General features: G+C 39.4%; 1 protein-coding gene across 2 annotated transcripts; it reads right to left on the reverse strand.

Moving 5' to 3' along the window:
* Positions 1-431: 431 nt before the first annotated feature.
* SLC18B1 (solute carrier family 18 member B1) lies at positions 432-26,745 on the reverse strand. 2 transcript variants are annotated; one of them, XM_003781858.3, is made up of 14 exons: positions 26,569-26,745; positions 25,433-25,572; positions 21,135-21,230; positions 20,727-20,800; positions 18,759-18,906; positions 15,087-15,243; positions 11,197-11,333; positions 8,161-8,262; positions 5,101-5,192; positions 3,476-3,571; positions 2,592-2,666; positions 1,494-1,587; positions 1,345-1,397; positions 432-1,001 (listed from the first exon to the last, which is right to left on the reverse strand). In XM_003781858.3, the coding sequence occupies exons 1-14, from the start codon at positions 26,609-26,611 to the stop codon at positions 935-937; spliced, it is 1,374 nt and encodes a 457-aa protein (XP_003781906.1). In that variant the 5' UTR covers positions 26,612-26,745; the 3' UTR covers positions 432-934. The 2 variants fall into 2 exon arrangements, with proteins under 2 accessions (XP_003781906.1, XP_023369308.1); XM_023513540.1 differs by lacking the exon at positions 26,569-26,745 and adding an exon at positions 26,472-26,518.
* Between the last annotated feature and the right edge of the window lie 599 nt (positions 26,746-27,344).

Genomic DNA, 27,344 nt, shown 5'->3' on the forward strand with positions numbered 1-27,344 from the left:
CTCCAGAGAAGCCATTCCATACCTAGGTGTTTTTGAATGAAGGAATAGACGATACTGGAAATGTGGCTACTATCTCCTGAAAACTGGGAGGTAGGAGAGTTGTACAGTAGATATTTGCTCACATCAAAAAACAGCAGGGATTACACCTGAAGTCAAAGGAAGCTGCTCCTGGAGGAAGGGGTGACCTGCTGATGGAATGTATCCAGCAAGAATATGGGGAAAAACACAAATACAACATATGGAAGAACTGAAAACAGAGACATTCGGGAATGAATCGTGTTACACCAAGTAATGTTTATAAATCCAGGTTATAATTGAAGGTAGATTACAAAAATAGAAGTTGTAAATGTTGTTATTCTTGTAAGTTTCACACAAATAACATTTTGATAAAATCTTAAGACTTTACAGAGTTTTTGCATAAAAGACAGGAATTTTGCCTTTGTCTCATGACACAAAGTATATCTTTTAAAAACTGACTTCAGAGTAATTATCATATATATTTTGAGTTACTTTATATATTTAGAAGAGCCTATCAAATCAATTCATCTCTTTCCCCAGTAACAACAAAAAAAGGTTTATTCACAGAATTACTGTACTTCGAATAAAAAATAAACAAAGGAAATAAGAGACCTAATAGAGTCGATGACAGCATCTTCAAGGACAAGTTTGGTCACGTAAGAACACAAACTTTTGCTGGTTTCCATCTATACTTCTCCGTTAATGTTTCCAAGTACAGCTGGTTCAGCAGGCCAGCTTTTTGGGACAACAGTAAGTGAAACCCAACACAGGACAGTCCAAAAACACATTCATATTTCCAAGATGCCGTGTGGGTCCACAGAGTTCTCTGCATAAAATTAAGAAAACGTTTCCAGCAGTATGTTCAAGGCCAGAAGCATCCACCTTCCAACTTTGTATCAATCCAGGGTTCATCAAGCTAGAGTTCATGAGGCAAGAGAGCAGTTTGTTCATCCTCGGTGCTGAGGACGTTTTGAAATTTAGATCTATATTAAGAGAAAGAACAGAAAAATTTCAATATTTCTCATCTTAGAAAAAAAAATAGTATCTACTTATCTATCCAACTGTCTCCTGCAAAGGGTCTACCAAGCGAGGAGCCTCAGAGTGCCTAGAAAGCTGGTGATGGGTGTAAAATGTTATTTCTTTTCTATTCACACACATTAACTTTTTTTTTTTTTTTTTTTTTTTTTTTTTTCGCAGTTTTTGGCCAGGGCCAGGTTTGAACCCACCACCTCCAGCATATGGGGCCAGTACCCTACTCCTTAGAGCCACAGGTGCTGCCCACACACACATTAACTTTTAAAAAAGAGAAAAAAGTCCAAGCCTTACCTCCTTCTTCTCCTTGAGTGTTCCAGTATATAAAATAAGCCCATGGCTAATCCCTTTAACACAATTAACACAAAGGGTTAATGTCAATTCTCTAAGTCAAGTCTCTCCACAAATATAATGAAAATGAAAATTAAGAACTGGTTACTCACACTTATCAAAGCCCACAGGCCTTGTAAAGCTGCTGCCCATTCAAAACCAATTTTTTCGTATAGAAATCCACCCAATGTTGGTCCTATAAAAGCACTAACAATAGAAAGAAGAGTATACAATAGTGAAAAAAGGTATGACTACAGAAAAGTTGCACAGTCCCTCAGTCATAGGGCTTCCTTAAACTGGAAGCATAAATACTGGAGGAAAAAGGCAATTCCTCGGCATAGCACTGGGTGTAAGAAAATAATTCTAACTCATAATGAACCATAAAGACTAAAACAAAAAGCCAAGTCCTCAGCACAGCATTGGATATAAAAAAAGAAATTCTGAGTCAGTGCCCGTAGCACAGTGGTTGTGGCACTGGCCATATACACTGAGAGTGACAGATCTGAACCCAGCCGGGGCCAGCTAAACAATAACAACTGCAACAAAAAAACAGCCAGGCATGTGGCAGGTGCCTGTGATCCCAGCTACTTGGGAGGATGAGGCAAGAGAATCACTTAAGCCCAAGAGTCTGAGGTTGCTGTGAGCTGTGATACCACAGTACTCTACTGAGGGCTACATAGTGAGACACTGTCTCAAAAAAAAAAAAAAAAAAATTTCTACCTGATCATTTTTAAATAATTGTAAAATTATATCTGCTTCTGAAAAGTTGGTAGCTTATACAAAAGTCAAAAAGATGACATTCAAAAACTTCTTGATATTACTTTGTTCTCAGCATTTGCATCTAATATAACTCAATTCAACACATGTTCATTTACTATATGCTACATTGTCAGAAGTTAGAAAATAAATAAGAAAATGAATGAATTGAATAAATGTTTAAAATCTGAGACATGTTTTTGTTAAAGGAACTTACAAATATCATTTAAATAAGATAAAGTATATGAGATCATTTGATGGTCTCATAAAATAGAGATAACCACTGATTGTGGACTTGGAGGATAGGGATTAGAATTCTGGCTCTACCCTAGATGAAGTATTTGTCTTTGAGAAACTCATATGACCACTGAGCACCTCAATTTCTTCATCTGTAACATGGAGATAGTATTTTCCATCTTGTAGGTGTACATGACTAAAAGGCAATGACTACTCACCCAACGGACCACATTGCACTAAAGAGACCTGATACGAGTCCCAGTGTACTTAATCCCTCTTCAAATCCATTTTCACTGCAAAGAGAGACAGGAGGGTATCCATTATTAAAAGGAAAACCTGCATGAAAGAAAAATTTATTGTAGATAAATTAAGATAAGTCAAGGATAATCTGGACAAAATCCATAGCAAAAGCACTCTATTTCTAAGATAAATAATGAATCTAATTGGAAGGAATGTTCATAGTTTTACTCCATAGTTTTCTAAAAATAATTTTATTAAATATGTAAGATATGATATTAAGAATCATTAATCATTTGCCTTAAATATTTATAAAATACACAATTAACTAAGAAATTCTCAAAATTAGATAAACATAAAGAACAATGGCAACTTTTAACAAACACAGAGATAGCTGCTGATTCCTAAGACGATTATTGAACTGTCCCAGCACAACCATAGTATCTAGGGATCTTCATCATCATGCCTATTCAACAAAGGTGATGACCGAGGGACAGATGTCCGGTCACTCTATATCCCTTTGTATGGACTTCTTCTATGTAAGAGGAATAATGCTAGCCCTTTCCATCTTGCTTTAGCTTTGAAAAATTATATAAATACATATACACTGAGACAAAAACCAAGTGAAGCATCTCTCCACAACCCATTTTAGCTATTACCGAATTAGTATTACTATATATTGCCATCTATATTGCTGTATTGTTATTGACACTTATTTATATCACAATATTATATGCTATAAAATTATCAAGATTTAATATTGAGGAAAAATATCTAACATGCAAAAATACTGAGAAATCTAGAAAAGTCTGTGATGCTCCCTTCTGTTAATAATACAGCTCTTCAAGCAACAGCAGTAACTTACTATGCACAGCTGAGAATTTCCGGGAAAGTCGGAACTATACTCATTCCAGCAGAGATGCCATGCACAACTAATACCAGCACCAGAAGCCAGAGCTGACTACAAAGGGGTTTGGGGAAAACCAAAACAAAAATGTTAGCATTTTAAGAGACACAAAGCTTAATTCTAAGAAGGACAGGATCCCAAAGAAATCCGTTACACAGATTCTGTGCCTCACCTTGTTCTCATTCCCACGTGACCCCATTCCATTGGGTTAGAATTCCCATTAACTTTTTATATTTTGAGGTTAAAAAAATTCACCCTAATATCTCAATCTCTTTAGTCACACATATCGTATGCCTGAAGCCAACCTGCTGTCTTCTCCCAAACTTTTCAAAATTGGTTAAAATGTCAATAACAATACTGTTCATTTAATCACTTGGTTTTGAAATTCAATTAACTAAAAAATGGCCTAGAGGGAAGTGGTAAAGAGACAGGAAACTAACATCTGGTCCATGCCCATTATTTAATAGACATTAGTCTATTTAATTCTTGGGATGTAAGTACTATTATCGGCTCCTTTTTGTAGATGAGAAAACTGAAGCTCTTGGAAGGTAAGTGATTTTTGCCCCAGTTCACACTACTAGTAAATGATAAAGCCAAAATGCAAAGCCAGCTCTGAAAGACGTCGAAATCCTTCTCTTTCCACGAAAATGTGTTTGATCCAAAAGTATCAGAAAAGGTCTAAAAATCTCACTTCATTTTAGCAAATAAATTATACTAAACAAGCCTTAATGAGCAGTTACTACATGTTAACAATACAGAAACCAGAAAAAGATTTGGTCCTGGCCTCAAAGAATAAGGGGAAAGAGTAGAAAAAGTAAAAAAAATATATTCTAAGAACTATGAACTATAGTGGGCAACAATAGATGCTATTTTCATATAAAGTACAAACAAGTGTGCGATTGAAACAGAAGGAGAAACATTTTTGTCATTTGATGCAGACTTGATGCATTCCTGTCTGCTGGTAGGAAGGTAAAACACCATCAGTGTAACTGAGAGCACATGTGGCGAGAATAGGATGGAGTCCGTCAGGCTAGGGCCTACCTGACACAGCTGGTCTGATCTGCTTTGGTCCTACCTGACTTTCACCTCTGCTTTCCCCTTCTTACGATTTTGTAAATTTAGCTCCCACCCTAAGAATGCCCAGCTTAAAGAGTTTAACAAAATTGATTTAGGAAATTAACTTTTGAATTGGAAATGTTGTATTAGATTGTCAATAACTTGTGTGGATTATTTAAAATAAGTTAATGTGCTCTTTCCTTTGAACCTTTATGTATAAAACTGTGATTTTGGAAATGGAAGAACAGAACAGTCTTGAAGAGGCTCTTCTCATTGTTCTCCAAAATCCCAGGCCTGAGAAATAAAGTTTGATGGACCTATCCTCATCTCTGCATATTGGCTGACAGTGACAGGTGGGCTGGACCTTTGTCTGGTAACATAATAAGCAACTCAAAAGAGTCCTAAGTCAAAATAATTATTTAAATATTAAGGCTCAAAAGAATAAGCCATAACAGAATTATGAAAAAAAAATTTGAAATCATTCTTAATGCTATTCAACCAAAAATACAGAAGAAGAAAAAAATTACCTTTTTATGTGCAAAACTGGGACAGGTCCTAAGAACATGTAGCACCCTGCTGTGATTAAGTTTCCAAAAACCAGAAGCCATTTCCTTAGATGCTGGGAAAGAGAAAGAGCGTCCAAAGAACCTCTTAGAGGTAAAGCTCCTCCATGATTAAACAAGATGAATAATTATTAAAGAACACAAGTCATGATATTCAAAAATGCAAATACAATAAAAAAATTTTACATTTAAGAGAAAATAAGTAGACGATAAACTCCAAAGCAAGGAGTTTATCCCACAAGATAGAGGGTGAGTAAAGGACAAGGATTGCTCAGAAGGGGAGTGTACTGCAGATTTTGTACTTGATGAACTATTCCAAATATAACAATTTACAGTGAACACAAGGTATGCACCAAGTAGTTACAATACCTAGTAAAATTCTAGTATTAAAAAATGGAACCAAGTATAGTAGCTTATACCTACCATGTTTCCCTGAAAATAAGACACTGTCTTATATTTATTTTTTCTCAAGAAGACACACTAGGGCTTATTTTCAGGGGATGTTTTCCTCTCTGTGCCGAAATGCATGGAGTGGCTATGCATACGCTGCATAGCTATGCCCATCACTAGGTCTTATTATCAGGGTAGGGCTTATATTTAACAATGCACAGAAATCCTGCTAGAGCTTATTTTGGGGTTAGGTCTTATTTTAGGGGAAACACAGTATAATCCTAGCCCTTAGGGAAGTCATGGAGGGAGGATTACTTGAGGTCAGGAGTTCAAAACTAGCCTAAGCATGAACAAGACCCCATCTCTACAAAAACTAGAAAAATTAGCCAGGCACGGTGGTTAGCACCTGCAGTCCCAGCTACTTGGGAGGCTGAGGCAGGAAGATCTCTTGAGCCCAGGACTTGGAGGTTGCTGTGAGCTAGGCAGATGCCACTATACTAAGGTGACCGGATTTTAACATTGGTAAAGCAGGACACCATTGACTGGAGGCAGGGGGAGGCCTGGGCACAGGCTGACAACAGTGCAAACTTTGATAAGCAGTTCTCAATAATCAGTTCTCAACAATTATTTGTTATTATTAATGTTTAACATACAATTAACAAAAATAATATAAAACTCATATTCTGGCAAAATAGCCACATGGCAGTCAAAAACCATATATTCCCTTCCTGTTCTCCCACGTTCCCTAGCTTGTCATGTATTCTTTCCAAAAATCGGGACTTTTTAAAAAAGCCGCAGGACACAGGACAAATTGTTAAAAATCAGGACTGTCCTGCCAAAAGCGGGACATCTGGTCACCTTACACTATACTCTAGCCCAGGTGAGACCCTGTCTCAAAAAAAATAAAAGTCCCCCTTATAGACTGAATGCTGTGTCCCCCCAAAATTCATGTGTTAAATCCTAACATCCAAAGTGATGGCATTTGGAGATGGCTTTTGGGAGGTAATTAGGTCACAGAAGTAGGGTCCTCATGAATGAGATTAGTATCCTTATAAAAAAGACCCCAAATTGGGCTCACCAACTCTTGTCTCTAATCCCAGCTACTTGGGAGATTGAGACAGGAGCATCACTTGAGCCCAGGAGTTCAAGACCAGCATGGGCAATATAGCAAGTCCCAGTCCCAAAGAATAAAGACATAAATTTAAAAGGCCCCAGAGGGCTTCCTTGCCACCTCAGGCATTTGAGGTGACAGTGAAAAGATGGCCAGGTATGAACCAGGAAATAACTCATCACCAGACACCAAATCTGCCAGCATCTGAATCTCAGACCTAGCCTCCAAAACTATGAGAAATAAATTTCTATTGTTTACAAGCCCCCTAGTTTAAGGTATTTTGTTATAATATCTCAAACAGACTAAGTCTGTACCCAAAGAATCTTGACTCTTGTACTGTAGGTTTTGGGAGAAAAAAGATGGTACCCAATAAATTTATCCCTTATAAACTATTTTAGTCAGGCCAAAAATTAAAGGGGTACCACATCTGCTCAGTTATATAAGACGCTATCTTAAATTCAAAACTCCCTATGTTGTTTAAGATATTTGCTTTTTGTCACCTGGGTTACTATGTAATTTCCATATAATTTAGTTCTTGAGGGCTGTCCAGAAAGTATTGAGCCATGTACTAGGAAAAACAAAGCCACACATGACTGGATACCTTCTGTACAACCCTGTGTATCAGTGGTTCTCAACCTTCCTAATGCCACGGCGGTTTAATACAGTTCCTTTGGGTTGCGACAGGTTGAGAACCGCTGCTGTATATGCAAATCTAATAAAGAGGGGAAATGCAAAAAATCAGTCAGAGACATCTGAGATTGGTTAATAGTACCAGTTTTGTATATTAGTCATCTGGACTGAATAGTTTAAACCTAGTTAAGAGAATAGAAGAGATTTTCTGTCAGGATGGCCATGGGATAACCAATGAGTCTTTACATGGCCAATCCTTTCACTCCCACAAAAATTCCCATTACATCCTCCTAAAGAAGAATCTTTCAATTTGATCAAGTCCCATAATGTTCTCTGGGATTCTGCCTAGAGATTAATTGTTTGGTTTTTTGTTTTGTTTTGTTTTGCATCAAGGGAGCATCTCCCTTTAGAAAGTCAAATTCAATTCTTTCCCTTCGAAGTAATTAGAGGTGAATCTGCTGGGCTGGGTGTGGTGCCTCATGCCTGTAATCCTAGCACTCTGGGAGGCTGAGGCGGGTGGACTCAGGTTTGAGACCAGCCTGACCCAGAGCGAAACTCCATCTCTAAAAATAGCCAGGCATTGTGGCAGGTGCCTGTACTGTAGTCCCAGCTACTCGGGAGGCTGAGGCAAGAGTTTGAGGTTGCTATGAGCTGTAACACCATGGCTCTCTACTGAGGGTGACAAAGTAAGACTCTGTCTCAAAAAAAAAAAAAAAAGTAAATAAATGAAAATGAATCTGCTCAGGGTGATGTTTCATGTTAGAGACCCTGGAACCTCTCCAATTGAATGTGTCAATTCTAACCAACAAATCCCCAGAGTTCCAGAGGAACACTTGGACAACCACTAGTTTAAACATACAAAAGCAACTAAAATATACAGTAAGTGTACGTACAGGCATCTTATCACTTAGTAGGCCAAACAGTGGTGAAGAAATGGCGTAGGATAGTGCCAAACCCAGGAATACCAGTCCCACATATCCAGCTGGTAAATTAAACTGTAAAACAAATCTTGTATTAAAATTATATGATTAAACAATTTTAGATAAACATCCAACTTTTCCTTCTATCATTTCTTCAGCTCTTGTTATTACCACGAGTGCTAATAACACTCAGCATTCTTCCTAATGTTTGTCTGTGTAAATGGGTACCTTTTTCTCAATGAGAGGGAAGAAAAACCTCTCCAAGAGATCAGAAGACGTAGATTTTTTTGCTTTTAGCTTTTGACATTACACATATAATTCTACTTCTGTGAAACATAACATTTCTATATGTAAAATAGTGTTTTGCAAACTTCAATGTGCATAAAAATTACCAGCTTGTTAAGAGGTTCCTGGGCCTCGGGAGTTCACACCCAGGTAATTCTGACAGTCCACAGGCTGCAGTTTAAGGAATAAAAGGCACTAATAATAATAATATTTTCCTTATCCAACTCAATGGGATGTAAAAATTAGATGGTATGACAGGCAGTGTTTTAAAAGGCTTCTAAAACAGTAACTCTGATACTATCACCGTTACCAACATGGCATAAATGCCTCTTTATATCTAGTTGTTTTCATTTTCCTTTAATGAATTTCCTCAAATACTTTTCTTAATTAAGTCCACAGGATTTATTTATGAATCACTATGTGTTTTAATAGTTTTTGTGATAAATATTAATTTTATTAAGAAATTAGTTCTTTTCAGCTCGGCGCCTGTGGCTCAAGCAGCTAAGGCGCCAGCCATATACACCTAAGGTGGCGGGTTCGAATCCCCAGCCCGGGCCCGCCAAACAACAATGATGGCTGCAACCAAAAAATGGCCAGGCATTATGGCGGGTGCCTGTAGTCCCAGCTACTTGGGAGGCTGAGGCAGGAGACTCGTTTGAGCCCAGGACTTGGAGGTTGCTGTGAGCGTGATGCCATGGCACTCTACCCAGGGGGATAGCTTGAGGCTCCGTCTCAAAAAAAAAAAAAAAAGAAATTAGTTCTTTCAAGATGGTGGCAGGATGCAAAAGTCAGAAATGTCTTCTTCTCATCTTACAACTGGAGGGATAAAATGTCAACCCATCCTACCCTGAAAGGCCAGACAACCAATGGGTGTACAACAAAGTGTCAATTAAATGACAAGTCAGAAGAAAAAAAAAATGTGATTAGGGCGGCGCCTGTGGCTCAAAGGAGCAGGGTGCTGGCCCCATATACCAGAGGTGGTGGGTTCAAATCCAGCCCTGGCCAAAAACTGCAAAAAAAAAAAGTAATTAAAAAATAAGAAAATAAAGTTCTAAAAGTTTGTTAGGTTGGAGTTGGTTAATGGGATGGGGAAAATGTCAGCAGTGATGAGCCTCCATCAATATCCCTGTGGTCATCAAAGGTCTGACGAAGTCCATCCCCCTGGCCATCCCACAAATGGGTCAACTATAGTTATCTTTGGCAAAACTGCCTATCTTCCTCTCCTCTTATGAATAAACTACATTTTCTTGAGGAAAAATAGAAAATTTTCTTCCCAGTTATAAGTTATAGATGGTTTCATTATTGAGATATAACGTCTCAAAAGCACAGAAAAAAAAAGGCTTAAAGAGACATGTTGTTGATGATATACATGGATCGTGTCAGCATAACCACAGAGTATCTTTTATGTGTTCCCTCACAGATGCTCACAGGTTAAATACAATATTATGTTATTCTCTAAATCGTGGGCCAGGCACTAAAACTACAGTCCGGTTTATCCATGAAATACCCAAAACTATCTTTAGTGACCACAAAGGGTAGTGTGAAATTTTTAAAAAGAAATAATAATAATCTTCATTTTCTATGATAAGTCAATATTCAGAAATCACCATGTTAGAAACTTTGTTAAAAGTTACATTTCTGGGCTCGGCACCCATAGCTCAGCACTTAGGGCCCAGCCACATACACGATGGCTGATGGGTTCAAACCCGACCCAAGCCTACTAAACAATACCAACTACAGCAAAAAAATAGACAGGTATTGTGGTGGGCACTTGTAGTCCCAGCTACTTGGGAAGATGAGGCAAGAGAATCGCTTAAGCCCAAGAGTTTGAGGTTGCTGTGAGCTGTAATGTTACAGCACTCTATGGAGGGCAACATAGTGAGACTCTGACTCAAAAAAAAAAAAAATTATGTTACTGGCAGTTGAGCTATTTTAAATCTAGTGCCTCACATTAAATTAGTATAGACTGAAGTTAATCATTATTGCTTTTTACAAACACACGTTAATTCTCTAGTATAATTAACTACCAGTCTTGGTAATGAACTTAACAGCATCGTTAATAATGTTTTTTTTTTTTTAAAAATCTAGGAACACAACAAGTTTCTGTAATCAAACTTTTATTCAACATTAGAGACCCTGGTTACTTTCTCCCATTCCAGATTAATATAATACACAATCATCTGATTATATGATTAATCTAAGAAGTAGTAAGATCCTTCAGTGTAATAAGATCTAACAGAGCAGATCTCCTAGAGCAGGGGTTCTCAACCTCGCAACCCCTTTTAACTGTATTAAAGGGTTGCAGCATTAGGAAGGTTGAGAACCACTGTCCTAGAGAAAAACACCTCACATTAAACAAGCTATTGAGTACTCTAATGCCTACTGAAATTGAAACAAATAGAGGAAAAGTGTCCTTATTAAACAGCACAGATGATACCCACGCCAGACCTACAGTAGTGACATGAGCAAGGTCTTGGAAGGAAGGAGACCATGTTTTGGCCACCTAGTGAACTTAGTGAAAGCCTTCTTTCTTCTGCAATGAATCAGATCCCTAGTTCACAGGGATGTCACAGAGAGAAGGCACAGGGTACCCTGATGTGCAGTTCCCACTCTGCTTCCCTCTCACAGTCATGCAAAGATCATTCCACAAAGCAGGGCCCAAAGCAAGCAATTACGCCGTCCACCTGCTACAATGCAGAGCTCTTCAATAATCAGACCACTTACCTTTTCCAAAACAAAGAGAGACAGAGTAGGATCAAGGAAGCCAAAACACGAGCTGAGCGAGTTGATGGTGAAAACTATAAAGCCAATCTTGGGTAAAGAGATCAGTTTCCAGAAAGAGTGCTGACCTGGATCGGACACTTTGGAGGAAAAATGAAAAAAAAATCACAGCAATGAAATCCTCTTAACTTTATCCTTTAACTTATTTTGAAAAGTAAACTGGCAAGGCCATCTTTATCTGGTAATCAGATAAATAACTGTACTTCTGAGCTTGCCTAAAATTATCAACCACATTTGCATATAACTTATTCAAACCCAGAAGTTACATTGAATTTTATCAAAAATAAAATTCCCCACAGTACCCAACACAGTTCATTATTCCATAAATACTTGAATAATGACCAAGTATGGGGCCAGGTACAAAAAACATTGTAAGTGTGGTTCAACTACTTTAAGTGCTACACTTAGACTTTTTCTGGATACAGGAGGTAAAATTAAACCCAAATAAAATTTCTTAATTACCAGCCCTGCATTCAACAGCGAACCAAATCCCAGCACAGCCCAGCTACACAAACAATATGTAGTTTGATTTAGAAAGAGAAGAAGCACCACCACCGTGTGGTTCAGTGAGGTATTGCCAGCTGGGAGACTTAATTTGGTGTGAATTTTTAAAAGTATGCTAAGGATGTTAGTAGCCTTTAAAATAAACTTACAAAAATTCCAACTTTAATTGGTTACATTTATTGTGCATATAAAAATTATCATATATTTAGGGTATAAGAGAAACTATTATTGTATAAATTGTCCGCTTCCCTAAAATCTAGGATGGGAAAAGGGGTTATCATAATAAGAATATATAAAAACATCCATGAAAATGAACACATAATATAACCAAGCAGTTCAAGAAGACAAAATAATAAAAACTTAGGGTGGTACTTGCTTGAAAGGATGAATAGAAGAATTACTGGGGGAGTTTTTAAAAGCTACTTAGTACTGAAGGAGGGAGAACTGGTGTGTTCCCACTTAATGGGCACACCTCCTGGGGGCAAGACACAACTACAACAGGGACTGTGCTTAACAAATGCAAATTCTGTAACCTAATTCTGTGTACCCTCAAAGTAATCTGAAATTAAACAAATAAACACAAAGCTATACCCTCCCCCCAAAAAAGCTACTTAGTACTCTCTCTGCATCCCCCAAGTTCTGATATACAGTTGGTCCTCTGTATCCACGGGCTTGGCAAAGATCAAAAATACGTTTAAAGAACTGTGTCTGTACTAAACATGGACAGTTTTCTTTTTCTCATTATTATTCCCTAAACAATACAGCAATTCGTTATATAGCATTCACATTGTATTGGGTATTAGAAGTGATCTAGAGATGATTTAAAGTACACGGGAGAATATGCATAGGTTATTTGCAGATACTACACCATTTTATATCAGGGACTTGAGTATCTCTGGATTTTGGAGCCATGGAAGGTCCTGGAACCAACCCCCCACAGATACCGAGGGAGATCTGTATTCTTCTTGGAGGGACGTGTCTCCCTAGTTGACAGTGCCTGCCCCAGGGAGCTCCTGTTAGAGATGTGGGAATGGGATGGTCCTCAGGTGAGGGGCAAGAAGAAAGCTGAGCCCGTGGCACTACTTATTCAACATCTAGTCCAACGATCAAGGTTGTTAAAAACTCCCCAGAAGAGGCAAGATAAAGTAAGTCTTGCAGAACGAGTAGAGGTTATGCAGAGTGGAAGAGAGAGATTCCAGACTGTATGATTCCTCTACTTAAATCTAACAATAGCTTCTAATGGCTTCCAGGAGAAAGTTCGTGTGTCATGGCTTTAAGAATTTTTTCCAGCTGGGCATTGTGGTGGGTGCCTGTAGTCCCAGCTACGTGGGAGGATGAGGCAAGAGAATCGCTTAAGCCCAATTGCTGTGAGCTGTGATGCCAGAGCACTCTACCCAGGGTGACATAGTGAGACTCAGTCTCCAAAAAAAAAAAAGGAATTTTTTTCCAAATTGACAAGACAAAATTTTTCATATATATATGAAAAATGCTATATATTGCTATATATTTCTGGTATATAGCATGATGTTTTGATGTATGTATACACTGTAGAATCACTAAATCTAATTAGCCAATTAACCATTAACGTATTACCTCACATACCTATCTACTCTTAGCAATTTTCAAGTATACAATATATTGTTACTAACTATAGTCACCATGACATGTAATAGGTCTCCTGAATTTACTGGATGTAAGAATTTTAACAAGAGGACTGACCTGTCCAGGGCTCTATACTAGAAATAGTTCTTTCGAGCAGTACAGAACAGGGGACTTGGTAAGCAGGTAGAAAGGAGGGAGAGGAGCGCTTAGCCCTCCAGAGCAAAGCCGCATTGTCTGTGAGTCCAGAAGAAGGTCAAAGAGGCGGGCAGAACTTACAGAATATAAAATTCTGTTAATGCCAGAAAAATAAAATATGGTTAGTTTTCTAGCTGCTATCTGTAACCTTCCTATTATAACACTCTTCAAAAAAGTACTCCTAAATGGGAACATTATAATCTATTTTTAGAGCTTTAATAATGACAATTTTAGAGAGCTTTTTAAAATACCAGTTGTTTTTTCCATTGAATCTAAATAAAAAAGCCTTCCATAGATTAACACTGAGTTTGTCAAACCCTTTTGTTCATAAAAATTAGCTAATGGGGATTTTTGCTAGTTCAATAAAGATGCAAGGAAAATAGATACATGACAAAAGAGAAACAAGCATCAGGTAGTCAGGTCGGTGGCGACTGGAAAGGGCTACAAAAGAGACCAAGTGGAGAGATGAAGGGACGGGATGAGGAGGGCGGGCCAAGCCCCAGGGGGTGACAGACACTGGGGCCAGTGCAGCACCTAATCCCAGAAGTTCTAAATATCTAGTTGGACCATTAACTAGTATGTCTCAGCAAAGTCTCTTTCCTTGTCTGGTGTGGTACAGACTTAACAAAAGTTTTTCTCCTGCTACATGAGAATCTGACCTGGTGTCTATTTCTTAATTACCAGCCAAGTACGGAACAAACCAACCTGAGCACGGCCAGGAAGCTCAACTGCAGAAGTGACGGTGTCGTCACACTCAGAGAGAGGACGAGCGCCACCGTGTGGCTTCACATGGTACTGCCTCTCTAACCTGTTGTCTGAGTGAAGGCTCCAGCTCGGTGCCACTAGAACAATGCTCACTGTGTTACTTGTTTATAAGAATAAGTCTGATTGGTAAATTTCATCTGGACAAAGGGAAATACAAATGAACCATGAACACCTGATGAGGACATGATGTTTTGTGCCTCCCTGACTGTGCTGACTCTTATACCTGACATGTTTCCCCACAGAGACTGTAGGACTGATATCCATGCATTTATTACGGGGCAGGTTGACTCCTGTGGAGTATGAAGTTTTATGGCCAGGGTGGCTCCCGTTGCTGCCTAACGTGGGCCTGTGTCTTTACACCTGGGCGCTGCTGCATGGACAGCTGCAAGGGCTGCTGGGAAGAAAGGGCGGATCTTGCCCTACCAGCTCATAGCCTAGGAAGACAGGCCAGAAGTGGGTCATAAAAACTCCTTGTCCTGACATTTAGTTCACTTCAAAAGGACCTATGATGGACACTGTATATGGTGATGGTTTATGATCAAAAATTAAGTATTTGCTTTTTCTTAAGGTTAGAAAAAAATTGTGATACATAGAAATTCATATAACCTAATTGCCTACAATATTTCTGAGAAGAGAATCAGTTCTTTTACAGTGTTCTATAAAGCTTTCATTGGTTACATGAAAGTGAATATCTGGCAAATTGGTTTCTTTTAAAGGCATAAAAATACATTCAAGATTTTTTAAATGAGCAATAAGAGTTGACTTACCATAATTGGGTAAAATATACATGTTGAGTGGTACCATTAGCAGAACTAAACAACCCAGAAAAATAAAAGGCACCTCATAGCCAAAGGATTGATACAAAAAGCCACCAACAGGAGGACCCACTATCAGTCCCAGTCCAGAGAAGGTCTCAAGACTTCCCTAAAATTGAAATGGGGAGAAAAAACTGAGTTAATGTATTTCATTTGAAGAATTATAAGGTACTATCTGATAAAAATTCTATCTACTTCACAGGTACACAGCCAACATAAACTCAAAATGGAACAAAAACTTAAATAACCATATTAAAGTCATAAAAGTACTAGGGAAGTAGGGTGGCACCTGTGGCTCAAAAGGGTAAGGCATTGGCCCATATGCTGGAGGTGGTGGGTTCAAACCCCGCCCCAGCCAAAAACTGCAAAAAAAAAAAGTACTACAGAAGTAAGATTAATAAATTTAATTACATGAAATATGAAAGACTATACATAGAAAAATAAATCAAAAGGCAAATGAAAACTAGAAAAGATCCTGATAAAGAACTACTTCCCCCAAAATATTAAGAACTACTAATCCGGGGGTGGGGGGAATGAACAACTTAACAGGAAAATGGGTAAATGCTAAAAATAAACTGTTGACACAGTAAAGTGAAATATAAATAGCTCTTAGAAGAAGCAGCTCACTGTCACTTTTTAAAAGAAACAAACCAAATAAACCCCAAGATACCAATTTTTACCGAGCACCCATCAAACACACTATGTTTCCAAGTGGGGCAGAGGCAGTCTTCCAACTGCTGGTGAGCAAACCCAGAAGGGCAATTTGGCAACTCTGTCAACATTACAACTGCTCATACTCTTTGATCCAGAATTCCACTTCTAGGATTTAACTTACAGGTCTAGCATGAAGATGTGACACGACATATATACAACTTTCTGCATTATAGCATCGTTTACAATAGCAAAAGATGTAAGCAATCTCAATAGTAATCAACAGTGTCCATAAAGTAGGTTATAGCTGTACGGGGAAGTAGTATAGAAAAAGAAAAAAGCAAGCTCTTTCTACGTAGGCACGGGAAGATCTCCAAGATGATTTCATTGTTGGTGTAATCAGCAAGGTGCTGAACAGTTTATGTGGTATGCTACCATTTGTGAAAAGAAAAAGAGGGAAAGGAAAACCATCTTCTCTGTGCGTGTCCATGTGTGCATGTGCGTACGTACATACCCAAGGAATCTCTCTGGGAGACACCTGCAGTAACTTTTGCTTTCCCGGAGGGAGATGGAAGGTTGATCACCTGGTGTGTGTATGAATAGTAAGCAACAGTAATGTGTAGGATATATTTACTATATTCTATATTCCTTTGTATCACATAAAACTATTAAACAAAACAGTGGTATGGAAACAGTTTACGACTACAAAAATAGCACCATTTCAAATCAAACTAGTTTTTAAGAACTTTAAACAGAGACTTGTAGCTTGCAATCTTATATCCCCAGATCTCGCAGACTGCACAAAAATAGTCCATTAATAACTTCCTGCATTTCTTAATGAACATAGGAATTCTATCTTTACTCACAACAAGGCCATCCAGATCAACTACCATGTTAGATGTATTAGCTTTGGGCTGCAATTTTACATAGAAGCATCAAATGACAACACTGGTTTCCCTTCCTGATCAGAAAATCCAAAGGACTGCTGCCAACTGCACAGGAATCTCTCGGGCAGTGTTTTCTGGTACTTTCCAGAGTGTTAGTATATAATATCAGCTCTTTTAAAGGTCAAAAAATGGCCAGGCGTGGTGGCTCACAGCTGTAATCCTAGCACTCTAGGGGGCCGAGGTGGGTGAATTTCTTGAGCTTCAGGAGTTGGAGTGCCTATAGTCCCAGCTACTTCAGACACTGAGGCAAGAGGATTTCTGGAACCCAAGAGTTTGAGGTTGCTGTGAGCTGTGACGCCACATCACTGTACTGGGGGTGACAAAGTGAGATTCAGTATGAAAATAAATAAATAAAGGTCAAAAAGTCTTGTTTGAAAAAAGTGGCTTCATGGTAAAACTGAGTTGTGGAACATTTAATAAAGTATCTTTATTCTAGGATTTTTCAGAGTCTTAAAACACTGATGTGACCTGAATATCTCAACGTTGGAGAACAGCATAAAGCACACTCCAAACTTGTTTAGCGATAAACCTTTGTGTACAGAGCATGTCAACAGATTTGTGTTCTTCTGAATGCTTCCTGAGAAATGTATAACTGGGAAATATAAACAGTAGACCTATCATGATGCCCATCCCTGCACGCTAAAGTGGCAATAGACCTCAAATGAACCCATCCGGCTGTATACATAAGTACTTTAAAAAATGCGAAACATTATTTACGTGGCAAATAGTTGATCTGATAGAAGGAACTTTTAAACTATAGTATTAAATGAGTAAATGAGGGAGTCCTTGGTACTAAGCTGATGAAACTCTGCGGTCTAGAGAACAATTACATGCTAGAGGGTGGTGTGTGGTCTGCTCTGCAGACCCTGGGTCTCCCAGGGTACACGGGCCTAGAGAAAGCACTATGGGAAAGCCTTCTTGGGACCAAGGAGGCAGCTGCCCAAAGCTGAGACAGGAATCTGGCATGTCATTATACCAGGTCTTCAGGCATCTAGACCAGTGGTTCTTGACCTTCCTAATGCCGTGACCCTTTAATACAGTTCCTCATGTTGGGGTGACCCCCAACCATAAAATTATTTTCGTTGCTACTTCATAACTGTAATTTTGCTACTGTTATGAATTGTAATGTAAATATCTGATCTGCAGGAGACCCCCAAAGGGGTCACGACCACAGGTTGAAAACTGCTGATCTAGACAATACACCGGAATTATGTCAATATGATGCCACCAATTTGATACAAATGTGTGCTGTATGTTTGTATCAAAATGAGAGGGCACTCCTCGCCCCGCACTGAAGTGCTTAAGGGCTTCAAGATGAACTGTAGGATCCCTTGTACAAATCCGAGAAAAGTGGAAGAAATACTCATGTGAACTAAGTGTTTTGCAAAGAAATTCTCAGGCAATTCAGCCACAATCTAGGCTACAGGGAGACAGAAAAATACTCTTTAAGAGATTAAAAAAAAAAAAAAGTGGTAGAAAGAATACCTGTCAAACTGTGTGCAGACCCCTCCTACAGAAAAACCCCCTACTTCACTTACTATAACATTTGTCTTGAGTTTCTTTCATCCTAATCTTACCATCCTCGTATCATTCCTTTATGTACTGGTATAAGCTCTTCCATATTACCTGCCAAGATGCTGCTAGATTAAGATCTCTATGCTTAAGAACTTTCATAGCAGCTTGGCCTTCAGCAACTCATTTCCCCATTTCTGAAAACAGCAGTAGGGGGGGACCATGCTGTTCCTCTCTGGAGTGAGCACCCAACCTGGCCTGGCCAATCCAAACTTTATTTCCGGGAATGTCGGGGAACTCTAAGACCAGGAAGAGCAACTGAGTAACACTCATAGTACATGTATTCACAGCCTTGCTGATAGAAGGGGAAATTGGAGTAAAAAGGCAACAAAAATGCAGAAAGGAGAGAAAAGAAGTTAGGAAGAAGGGATCCCAGCTTTATCTTGGCAGGTCAAGGAAATATTCTGGCCTCCATTCAAGGGAAAATAGCAAAAAACAACTCTAAAATACATACCAATACTGTAGCCACATTATTTGGAAAAGCTTTGGCAAGGATAGAAGATGATGCGGTTATTGCTGCAGCAAAGCTTATCGCATCCATTACTCTCACTAGAAAACACATAGTAATAAATATTGGGCCTTCTGGAACTTGATCCAATAAACTAAAACGAGAATAAGACAATCCTCAAGTGTCAAGCCGGTTTTTATTTATTCCTCCTTTTTAGTTGCACTCACAGGAAAGAGTAATACATCACCCATAGTTATTAGAATAAATCTACAAGGAACATAGTTTTTGTAAGAGCTGTTTTGTTATATTTTCAGCAGAAGGAAGTTCCCTATTTATTTTTGGTAAAGATCGAAGTCACAAGGACAGCTTAGGTTGCCCTTTTTCTGCTGATTTCATTGATCTCCTAGACGATAATAAGAAATAGGCTCTTTGGAATATGTAGATGACTCTGAAAGCCCTGAAGTATCTCCCATGGTGGAGTTCGTCTTTTAAATAAAAAAGTGTGAATGCAGACAAGAGAAAAAGCCTGCTGCAGAAAATTTTGTAAAGCATCCACTTTGTTGAACATAATGGTTTCCCTGAGTTTATCTCATCATAATCTTGCCATCCTACTATCGTTCCCTTACGTTCCCCAAGTACTTATAGAAGCTCTTGCACAGTATTTGCCTCTATGCTGAAGAACTTTCCAGCTGCCTTGCGTTTGGCACACATTTCATCTTTTCCTGGAAACAGCAACAGGGAAAACCATGCTAATCCCCACTCTGAAGCGAGCCCACCACCGACCTGACCAATCAGAATATTCCACCCCCACCCCACCCCACCCCCACCCCCGGCAATAGGGATGGGCCATCAACAAATATCCAGCCAGTGAGGCCTCATCTGCTACCCTACCAGGCACCCCTGGGAGACTGGCACCCCTCCTGGAGCTACGAGGGGCCATGTTGCCACCACAAAGGGAGAGATCACCCAGGAGCAAATCACAAGAAGAAAGCAAAGCCAAGAAGTCAAGAAAAACTTCTGATGACTCCGTTTTTAACATCTGTATCCTGATGTCTTTGAGCTGATTCTTTAGAAGAGAAATTCACTTTTTTGCTTAAGCCAAAAAGTTTCTGTGATTAGGAAAAGTAAGTTAAGATTCTGTCACTCTTGCTGGGCAGGGTGGCTCACGCCTGTAATCCTAACACTCTTGGAGGCAGGTGGTTGCTGGAACTCAGGAGTTTGAGACCAGCATGAGCAAGAGCAAGACTCTGTTGCTACTAAAAACAGAAAAACCAGCTGGATATTGTGGCATGCCCGCCAGTGGTCTGGAAGCTGAGGCAAGAGGATCACTTGAGCCCAAGAGTTTGAAGTTGCTGTGAGCTATGACACCACAGCACTCTACAGAGGGTGATAAAGAGTGACTCTGTTTTTAAAAAAAAAAAAAAGACTCTGTCACTCCAAGTCACAGTAATTCTAAAGCACAGATTCAGTGGTTCAGCACCCGTAGTTCAGTGGTTAGGGCACTGGCCACATATATCAGGGCTGGTGGGTTTGAACCTAGCCTGGGCCTACTAAACAACAATGACAACTACAACAACAACAACAAAAAATAGCTGGTTGTTGTGGTAGGAGCCTATAGTCCCAGCTGCTTGGGAGGCTGAGGCAAGAGAATCACTTAAGCTCAAGAATTTGAGATTGCTGTGAGCTAGGACACCACAGCACTCTACTGAGGGTGACATAGTGAGACTCTGACTCAAAATAAAAAAAGAATCGATTCAATGGCCAGTGTAATGGTGATCCCCTGGAGGACTGTTTCCATGAGATTAATGCCATTCATTCTTGTTCACTACTCACCAACTCCTTCCGCCATTTGTCACATGCTATGCCTTCAACAGACAATAATGGTGCCATTGACTTAAAGAGCTATTTATATTTAAACTAAAGATAGACTATACAATCTGTTCAAGTTCCCAAATGAATCAGAAAATGACTTACCCAAAGAGAACTGTAACTCCTCCCGAGACAAACATTCCTGTTACAAACATAAATTTTGCTCCAATATGTATAATCTACAATAAATGTCAAAGAAGAGTGGCAAATTGATGACTTCTACAAGTCTATATTGACATAAACAAATCTACTACATTGGAAAATACAGGATTGGGGGAAGACACACACAGTTAATATAATAATTCTTCAATGGAGTGCCAATACACATTGCTTAAAAACATGGAAGGAGTTTAAAATCAATCATTGCTAAGGAGGGAAGTGTCAAGAGCACCACAATTTATAAAACTGTAACAGTGGTTATTTCTGCATCGACGCAAATTCTAGATTAGTACATTAGAATAACTTATTACATGATTTAAAAAGTTAAACATGCACATGAATTTTAATACTTACATAGTTTCCAAATATCAAACATGCCAGCAACTCAAACAAAGCATAACATCCAAAAATCATACCAATAACGGTATTGCTGGCTCCCTTCTTTTCAGCCTTTAAAGAAAGAGAAACGAGAACTAAGTATGAAAGATGAATTAGGACCAGGATGGAAAAAATGGAATATTGGATTACAGCATTATCTTTTTGTGATCTTTACTTGTATAGTATTTCAAAGAGTACATTAAAATAACAGAAAAGGGAAGGAAGGGGAACTAGTTTAGATAGTAACACTTAGTCCCTAGTTCCCCTCCAATCCTAAATTTGATATGGATGGCATTTATCCTAATTCTACTTCATTTGAACTTCAAATGCTATTACTATGATATACTACTAAATTCACATAAAGAAATAGAAGGTTTAAAAAGCTTTTTCAAACCCTAGAAACATGGCAGATCTTCACATTAGGTTCTAACCATAGCAATTTCAAGAGTCAAAATATGAGTTTAATTTCTTTAAGAGAGAATTGACAACTTAGCATTCTATGAAGTGCAAAGCCTGAACTACAGAAGTCTTACCAGAAGTCATTTATTGAGCACCTTGGGTGTGTCAGGCATGGTGCCAGTAGTGACTATTTATGATCAGAAGAGTCCAATTTAGATCCATTCTTTCACCAGAGTCTCAGTTTTTTCAAAAACAACTTCATTGTTAATACTGAGATGTGTGCATACCCACTTCCAGGGGTGGAAGTCAGGGGTAAGTCATTTTCTGATTTGTTTAGGAACTTGAACAGATCAGTAATACTGAAATGTGTGCATACCCACTTCCAGGGCTGCACATACACACATACTATACACCCTTCAAAATCCATTCCCTACAACGGCTATGATCACATTGCTTTACCTTTTCTAACTACAATACTACAATAACGACAATTTTTAGATAAAAATTTTTCTCCATACCTTCCTTGTAAAGATACCATCATCATTCAATCCTTGTCTTTTTCAAGAACATTCTTTTCATGTCAGACTATGCCTCTTTAAATAAACTCTACATCTCTGATAGCATCACATGATAGGAAACCAGACAGGTAAACTCTATTGTTCCAAGTTAAGTATTAGGAAGAGTCACCCCCTTACTCTAGGAAGGTCCAGGTACTCAGGGACCAGACAGTGGGTGAGGGCAAAAAATGGACCTATAGTTCTGTAGTAATTACTGAGGCAGAATTTTAAGCTTATTAATTCTACAAGCTTCATAATTGGCCCTTCCCAGCTAGAGACCTAAACAAAAAGGTCTCTCATGAGGACAGATGAATGGCCAACAAACATATGAAAAAATGTTGATCATCCCTAATCATCAGAAAAATATAAATCAAGACCACTTTGAGATATCTTCTAACCCCATTTAGAATGACCCACCTTGCAAAGTTGCAAAGCAATAGATGCTTGCATAGGTATGGAAAGAAGGGAACACTCTTACACTGCTGGTAGGACTGCAAACTAGTACAGCTTCTGTAGAAAGAAGTATAGAGATTCCTCAAAGAGCTAAAAGTAGACCTACCATTTGATCCTACAATCCCATTACTAGATATCTACCCCAAAGAAAAAAAAAGAATATTTTATCATTAAGGATATTTGCACTAGAATATTTACAGCAACATGATTCATAACCGCAAAGATGTGGAAACAACCCAGGTGCCCTTCAACGTGGGAATGGATTAATAAGCTGCGGTATATGTTTACCATAGAATGCTATTCAGCCATAACTGGCTATTCCCTTTCCGTTTAATAATCGCCACAAGAGATAATGATGTGGAGACAAGAGATATCTCATTATTAAGATGCCTTTAATGGCACTGCAGCAAAAGGCTATGCTGTTTAGTGGATTGGAAAATGAAGCCTACGATTCTACTACACCCAGGTCAGCTTCCTCAAAGGGAAAGTATTATCAAAAGAGTTGATTAAAATGCAGGTAGAACATTCCTTGGTCAAATTACATTATCTTCAGTTTTTGCTTAATAGATCTGATAGGTATTTAGTTCTAGAACCTATCAGGACATGTATAATGGTTAGAGCATCTAGTATTTTATTGGACCCTCACTATGAGCCAGCATCCCTGTTAAGTGCTATGGAATTGCTCTGGGACTACAAATGTCTGTCTATAGCCCCTTGTTTTATTTCTGAATAAAACATATTTTAATTCTTTAAAAATGTGACTTTATTCTTCAGTTGACACCTCCTATGAGCAAAACATTCAGTCCAAAACTTGAAACCACACACCCACGCCTGGTTTTACTTTGTCTCTCTTCACTTGGAGGACACTAACATTAGTTGCCTTCACTGAGTTCCAGCTGAGCCGTGAAACGCCTTCCCAATGGGTCTGATCCACTCTACTTCTTCTCCATCTTAATTCTACAGATTCCCATCATCATCATCATTATTATTTTTTTTTTTTTTTTTTGGCCAGGGCTGGGTTTGAACCTACCACCTCTGGCATAGGGGGCTGGCACCCTACTCCTCTGAGCGACAGGCGCTGCCTCATTTTTTTTTTTAAACCCCAATCTGCCCACGCTACTCTACCTTGCTCAGTCACCTTGATGACTTCCCACTAAGTCCTTGGCATGCATACAAGTACTTTTCCATGCTACCTCGAGCCTGCCCCCAGATCTTCTGTCTCTTAGACCTCACTCCACTCTAGGCTCAAGCCAGTTCAAGCTGTCTGTTATTTTCCAAAAACAAGCCATTCACTTTTCTATTTCTGTGACCTAGAATGCCAGTACCACGGTGTTCACCTAAGGAACTACTACCTCTTAAGATATTGCCTATGAAGTCCCTTTCAGTAGCCCCCTTCTTCTGTCCCTAGTCCACCATGACACCCATTCGTCTTTTGAAAGTCTCACAACATTCTGGACATCCTTTTCTTAAAGCATATCCAAACAATCTTAAACCCTCCCCCCACCCATATTTTTTCATTCCCCATGGACAAAGAAGGGACATTTTCCTGATTTTTTTCTGCCCTAACAACTCCAAACTCCAGAACAAAAACTCTCTGAAACTCTAGTGAATGGAACTAAATTGGTGAAGTCACAACATCTGAAACTGTTTCTCCATTTGCAAAATGATGAGAGTCTCACTATATAGATGGATGGAAATAAGCATTGAAACCCAAGGAGTATTCTGAGAGCACAGTATTGTTCCTTTAGCAGAGGAGCCTCTTGGCTCGGCGCCTATAGCTCAACCGGCTAAGGCGCCAGCCACGTACACCTAAGGTGGCAGGTTCGAATCCCCAGCCCGGACCCGCCAAACAACAATGACAGCTGCAACCAAAAAATAGCCGGGCGTTGTGGCGGGCGCCTGTGGTCCCAGCTACTTGGGAGGCAGAGGCAAGAGACTCGCTTGAGCCCAGGAGTTGGAGGTTGCTGTGAGCTGTAATGCCACGACACTCTACCCAGGGAGACAGCTTGAGGCTCTGTCTCAAAAAAAAAAAAGAAAAAAAAAAGCAGAGGAGCCTCTTGAGCTTTTGTGGCACGCAGAGGGAAGCACTACATGTTATCAAAGCAGTCAGAGAAGTGAGGAGCACTGCCATCCAAGTATTTGGCAAAGAGCACAAAATAAAATACACAGGCATATTACTCAATTTCACTCAAGCCAGCCCCATTCATGTCATATTACATCCTATTGACATCCAGAATCCAGCGGAACTCAACTAAGGGTTAGTCCCTTTCAGTCTGTGCCATTAGCTACGGATCCTAACACTATATAAAAGGCTGTGCTTGGAGGGAACTAGGTGCTATTTATCAGAATTCATCCTTTTTTCAAATATTGCCACTGGAGTCCTTAAAAATTCAAGTGAGAAGCTTTTAGATATTAAAGATAACATTCCTGTGTTACATTAGTTAAAAAAAAAAAAAATTCAAGTCAGAAGAGGGGACTCAGTCAATCACAACTTCCTAATTCCAAAATATGAATAAACCAGAAACTCCAGGAGAGAGTTACTGTCTCAACACAGACCTTTGCGTTAGCATTTAAATCTCAGTTTTATCAGTTGCAGAAACCAAAGGAAGAGTAATCAGACTATGTAATAAGCAAAGTAATCTTTGAAAGATTGATTATATTTAGGTGAATCACCTCCCAAGCAGATGTTCTTTCTGACTGGATTTTTTCCCCCGGTATCAAGCATTCTACAAGTACTCTATTGGCTGAAGTTCTGTACATTATGTGTACTACATATAGATTTTTACATTTTACATATTGTAAAATGAAATAAATTCAAAAGCTTTTTAAAAAATGAAAGGTCCTATGGATATAAAAATGTCTTACCTCTTTGGGGAAAAAGGGTCCCAGGATAGAATAGCACATCATGGAACCTAAGTTCACAGAAGCTGCAGATATCAGTACATAAAGCTGTTCCCTTGAGAATCGCCTGCGTGTTTCTCTGGCACATCCAGCAGGGCCATCACCTTGAATGCAAACACACTGCAGTTAGGCATGTAATTGGGTCTATCAACGGGAATATACCAGTGTCATTTCTGTGCACAGAACATGCACTCTAAAGACAACATTTGCTGAACTTTGAGCTATTTTGAATACAGCACATTTGACCAAAGCAAGCACAATCCTGTACATCACAGTAATTTTGAAAACGTATCACTTGCATTTACATACCACCCCGTTAGAATTTCAATGCAGAAATTATCAAGCCTTCTGATCTGTCTCCACCTTAAAGGCCTATTTCTCTGTTCCTTCACAACTCCCTTCAAGACAGCAGCGTGGAGTTTGTAACTAGCTTCATATACCAGGTGAGCTCAGTAATGTTTTAAGCATGTCACGTCAGCTGTTTATGAAGAATTCTAAGACAGTCTTGAAGTCAAATGAAGTGTGAGCAGGAGAAAACAAGCTAAATAATTCAACTGCTGAATGAGTACTTAACAAGATATGCCTCTGCAAAGGCAAGTTCCCCCCAATCTGTAAATCAATAGATTTTTACACTAATTACTGGTCTTTTGCATCATGCTCTATTTTTCAAAAGTTGCCACTAGAGCCCAGGAAAGGAAAAAAATCTGTGCTACATGAGGAAGTCTTAAGAATCATTGAAAAAAATTGGAGTAGATGAAAAAGGGAAATGAGAAAAGTTAAAAACAAGGGAACAACAGTGGGTATTCCAAAGATACTGTCTTACATTTGCCCAGTGGCGTACTTAATTTGAATTCATTGTTAATAATCACACAGTCCTTCAAAGCAGCGCTAGAGGGGAAAAAAGTCATTAGAGACCGGAGTGCCATAAATAGCTCCTGAACTTTACCCCTTCCAGAGAGAAAAGAAACGCTGGCCTGAACCTCAGAGTCAGGCCCAGCCTTACCAATCTCTCAGAAACAAACCAAGCTAAAGTCAATTCAATCGCTGCTACGGAGAACCGAAGTCTCCGCGGCGCTGCGGGCCACCTCGCTCTCGGTCACCTCCTGGTGGGCGTGGGCCCTCTGGGTCCCCCGGCGCGTCCATGTGGACAGCGTGGACTCTGCTGCCGCCGCCCCGGTTCCAAACCTTGGACTCGACCTCCACCGAGCGGACGGGCCGCAGCTGCTCGGCGCGACCCCGGCACCCGGCTTCTCTGCCGGCAGGGATCGGCCCGGAGCTCAGAGACGCCTTCAAGGACTGCAGTTACCCGGGGCGGGCCGGGGGCGGGCCGGGGCGGGCCGGGGGCGGAGCAGGGCTGTTTTTCTTTTTCTACTATTATAATCCACCACCTCAGCTGCTGAAACTCATGTGGTCCTTTTTCATCCCGTACCAGAAAAAAAAAAAACAAAACAAACCAGTCTATATTCCTTACAGCCGAGCCGGCTCTATCTTAAAATGAGTCCAATTTTTTTCTTACTAAAAATAAGAAAGGAAGCTTATGTAGACACACAAAAAGGTGAAGGAGTATTTCAACTGAAAGACACAAAAGTGAATTAGAAAATTAGAGTTATTTTTCACAGTGGGTGAATGAGACCAGACCCTGATAAACTGGGAATGAATTAACCAATGTGAAGCATATGGAGTCAGAAAACGACTTGCAAGGATAGGAATGAAAGTTGAGGAAGCCTGGCAGAGTGGCTAGAGTATGACCTCGGAGGGAGATGCTCGCTTTCAAGCCAAGGCACTTACTAGCTGTGTGTGACTTTGGCTGACAAGGTCGGTTTCTTCAACTGTTCATCTACGATTATCTTTTTTTTTTTTTTTTTTTTTTTTGAGA

The sequence above is a fragment of the Otolemur garnettii genome, unplaced genomic scaffold (genome assembly GCF_000181295.1).
Source record: "Otolemur garnettii isolate 467f Iridium unplaced genomic scaffold, OtoGar3 scaffold00002, whole genome shotgun sequence".
Taxonomy (NCBI): Eukaryota; Metazoa; Chordata; class Mammalia; order Primates; family Galagidae; genus Otolemur; species Otolemur garnettii.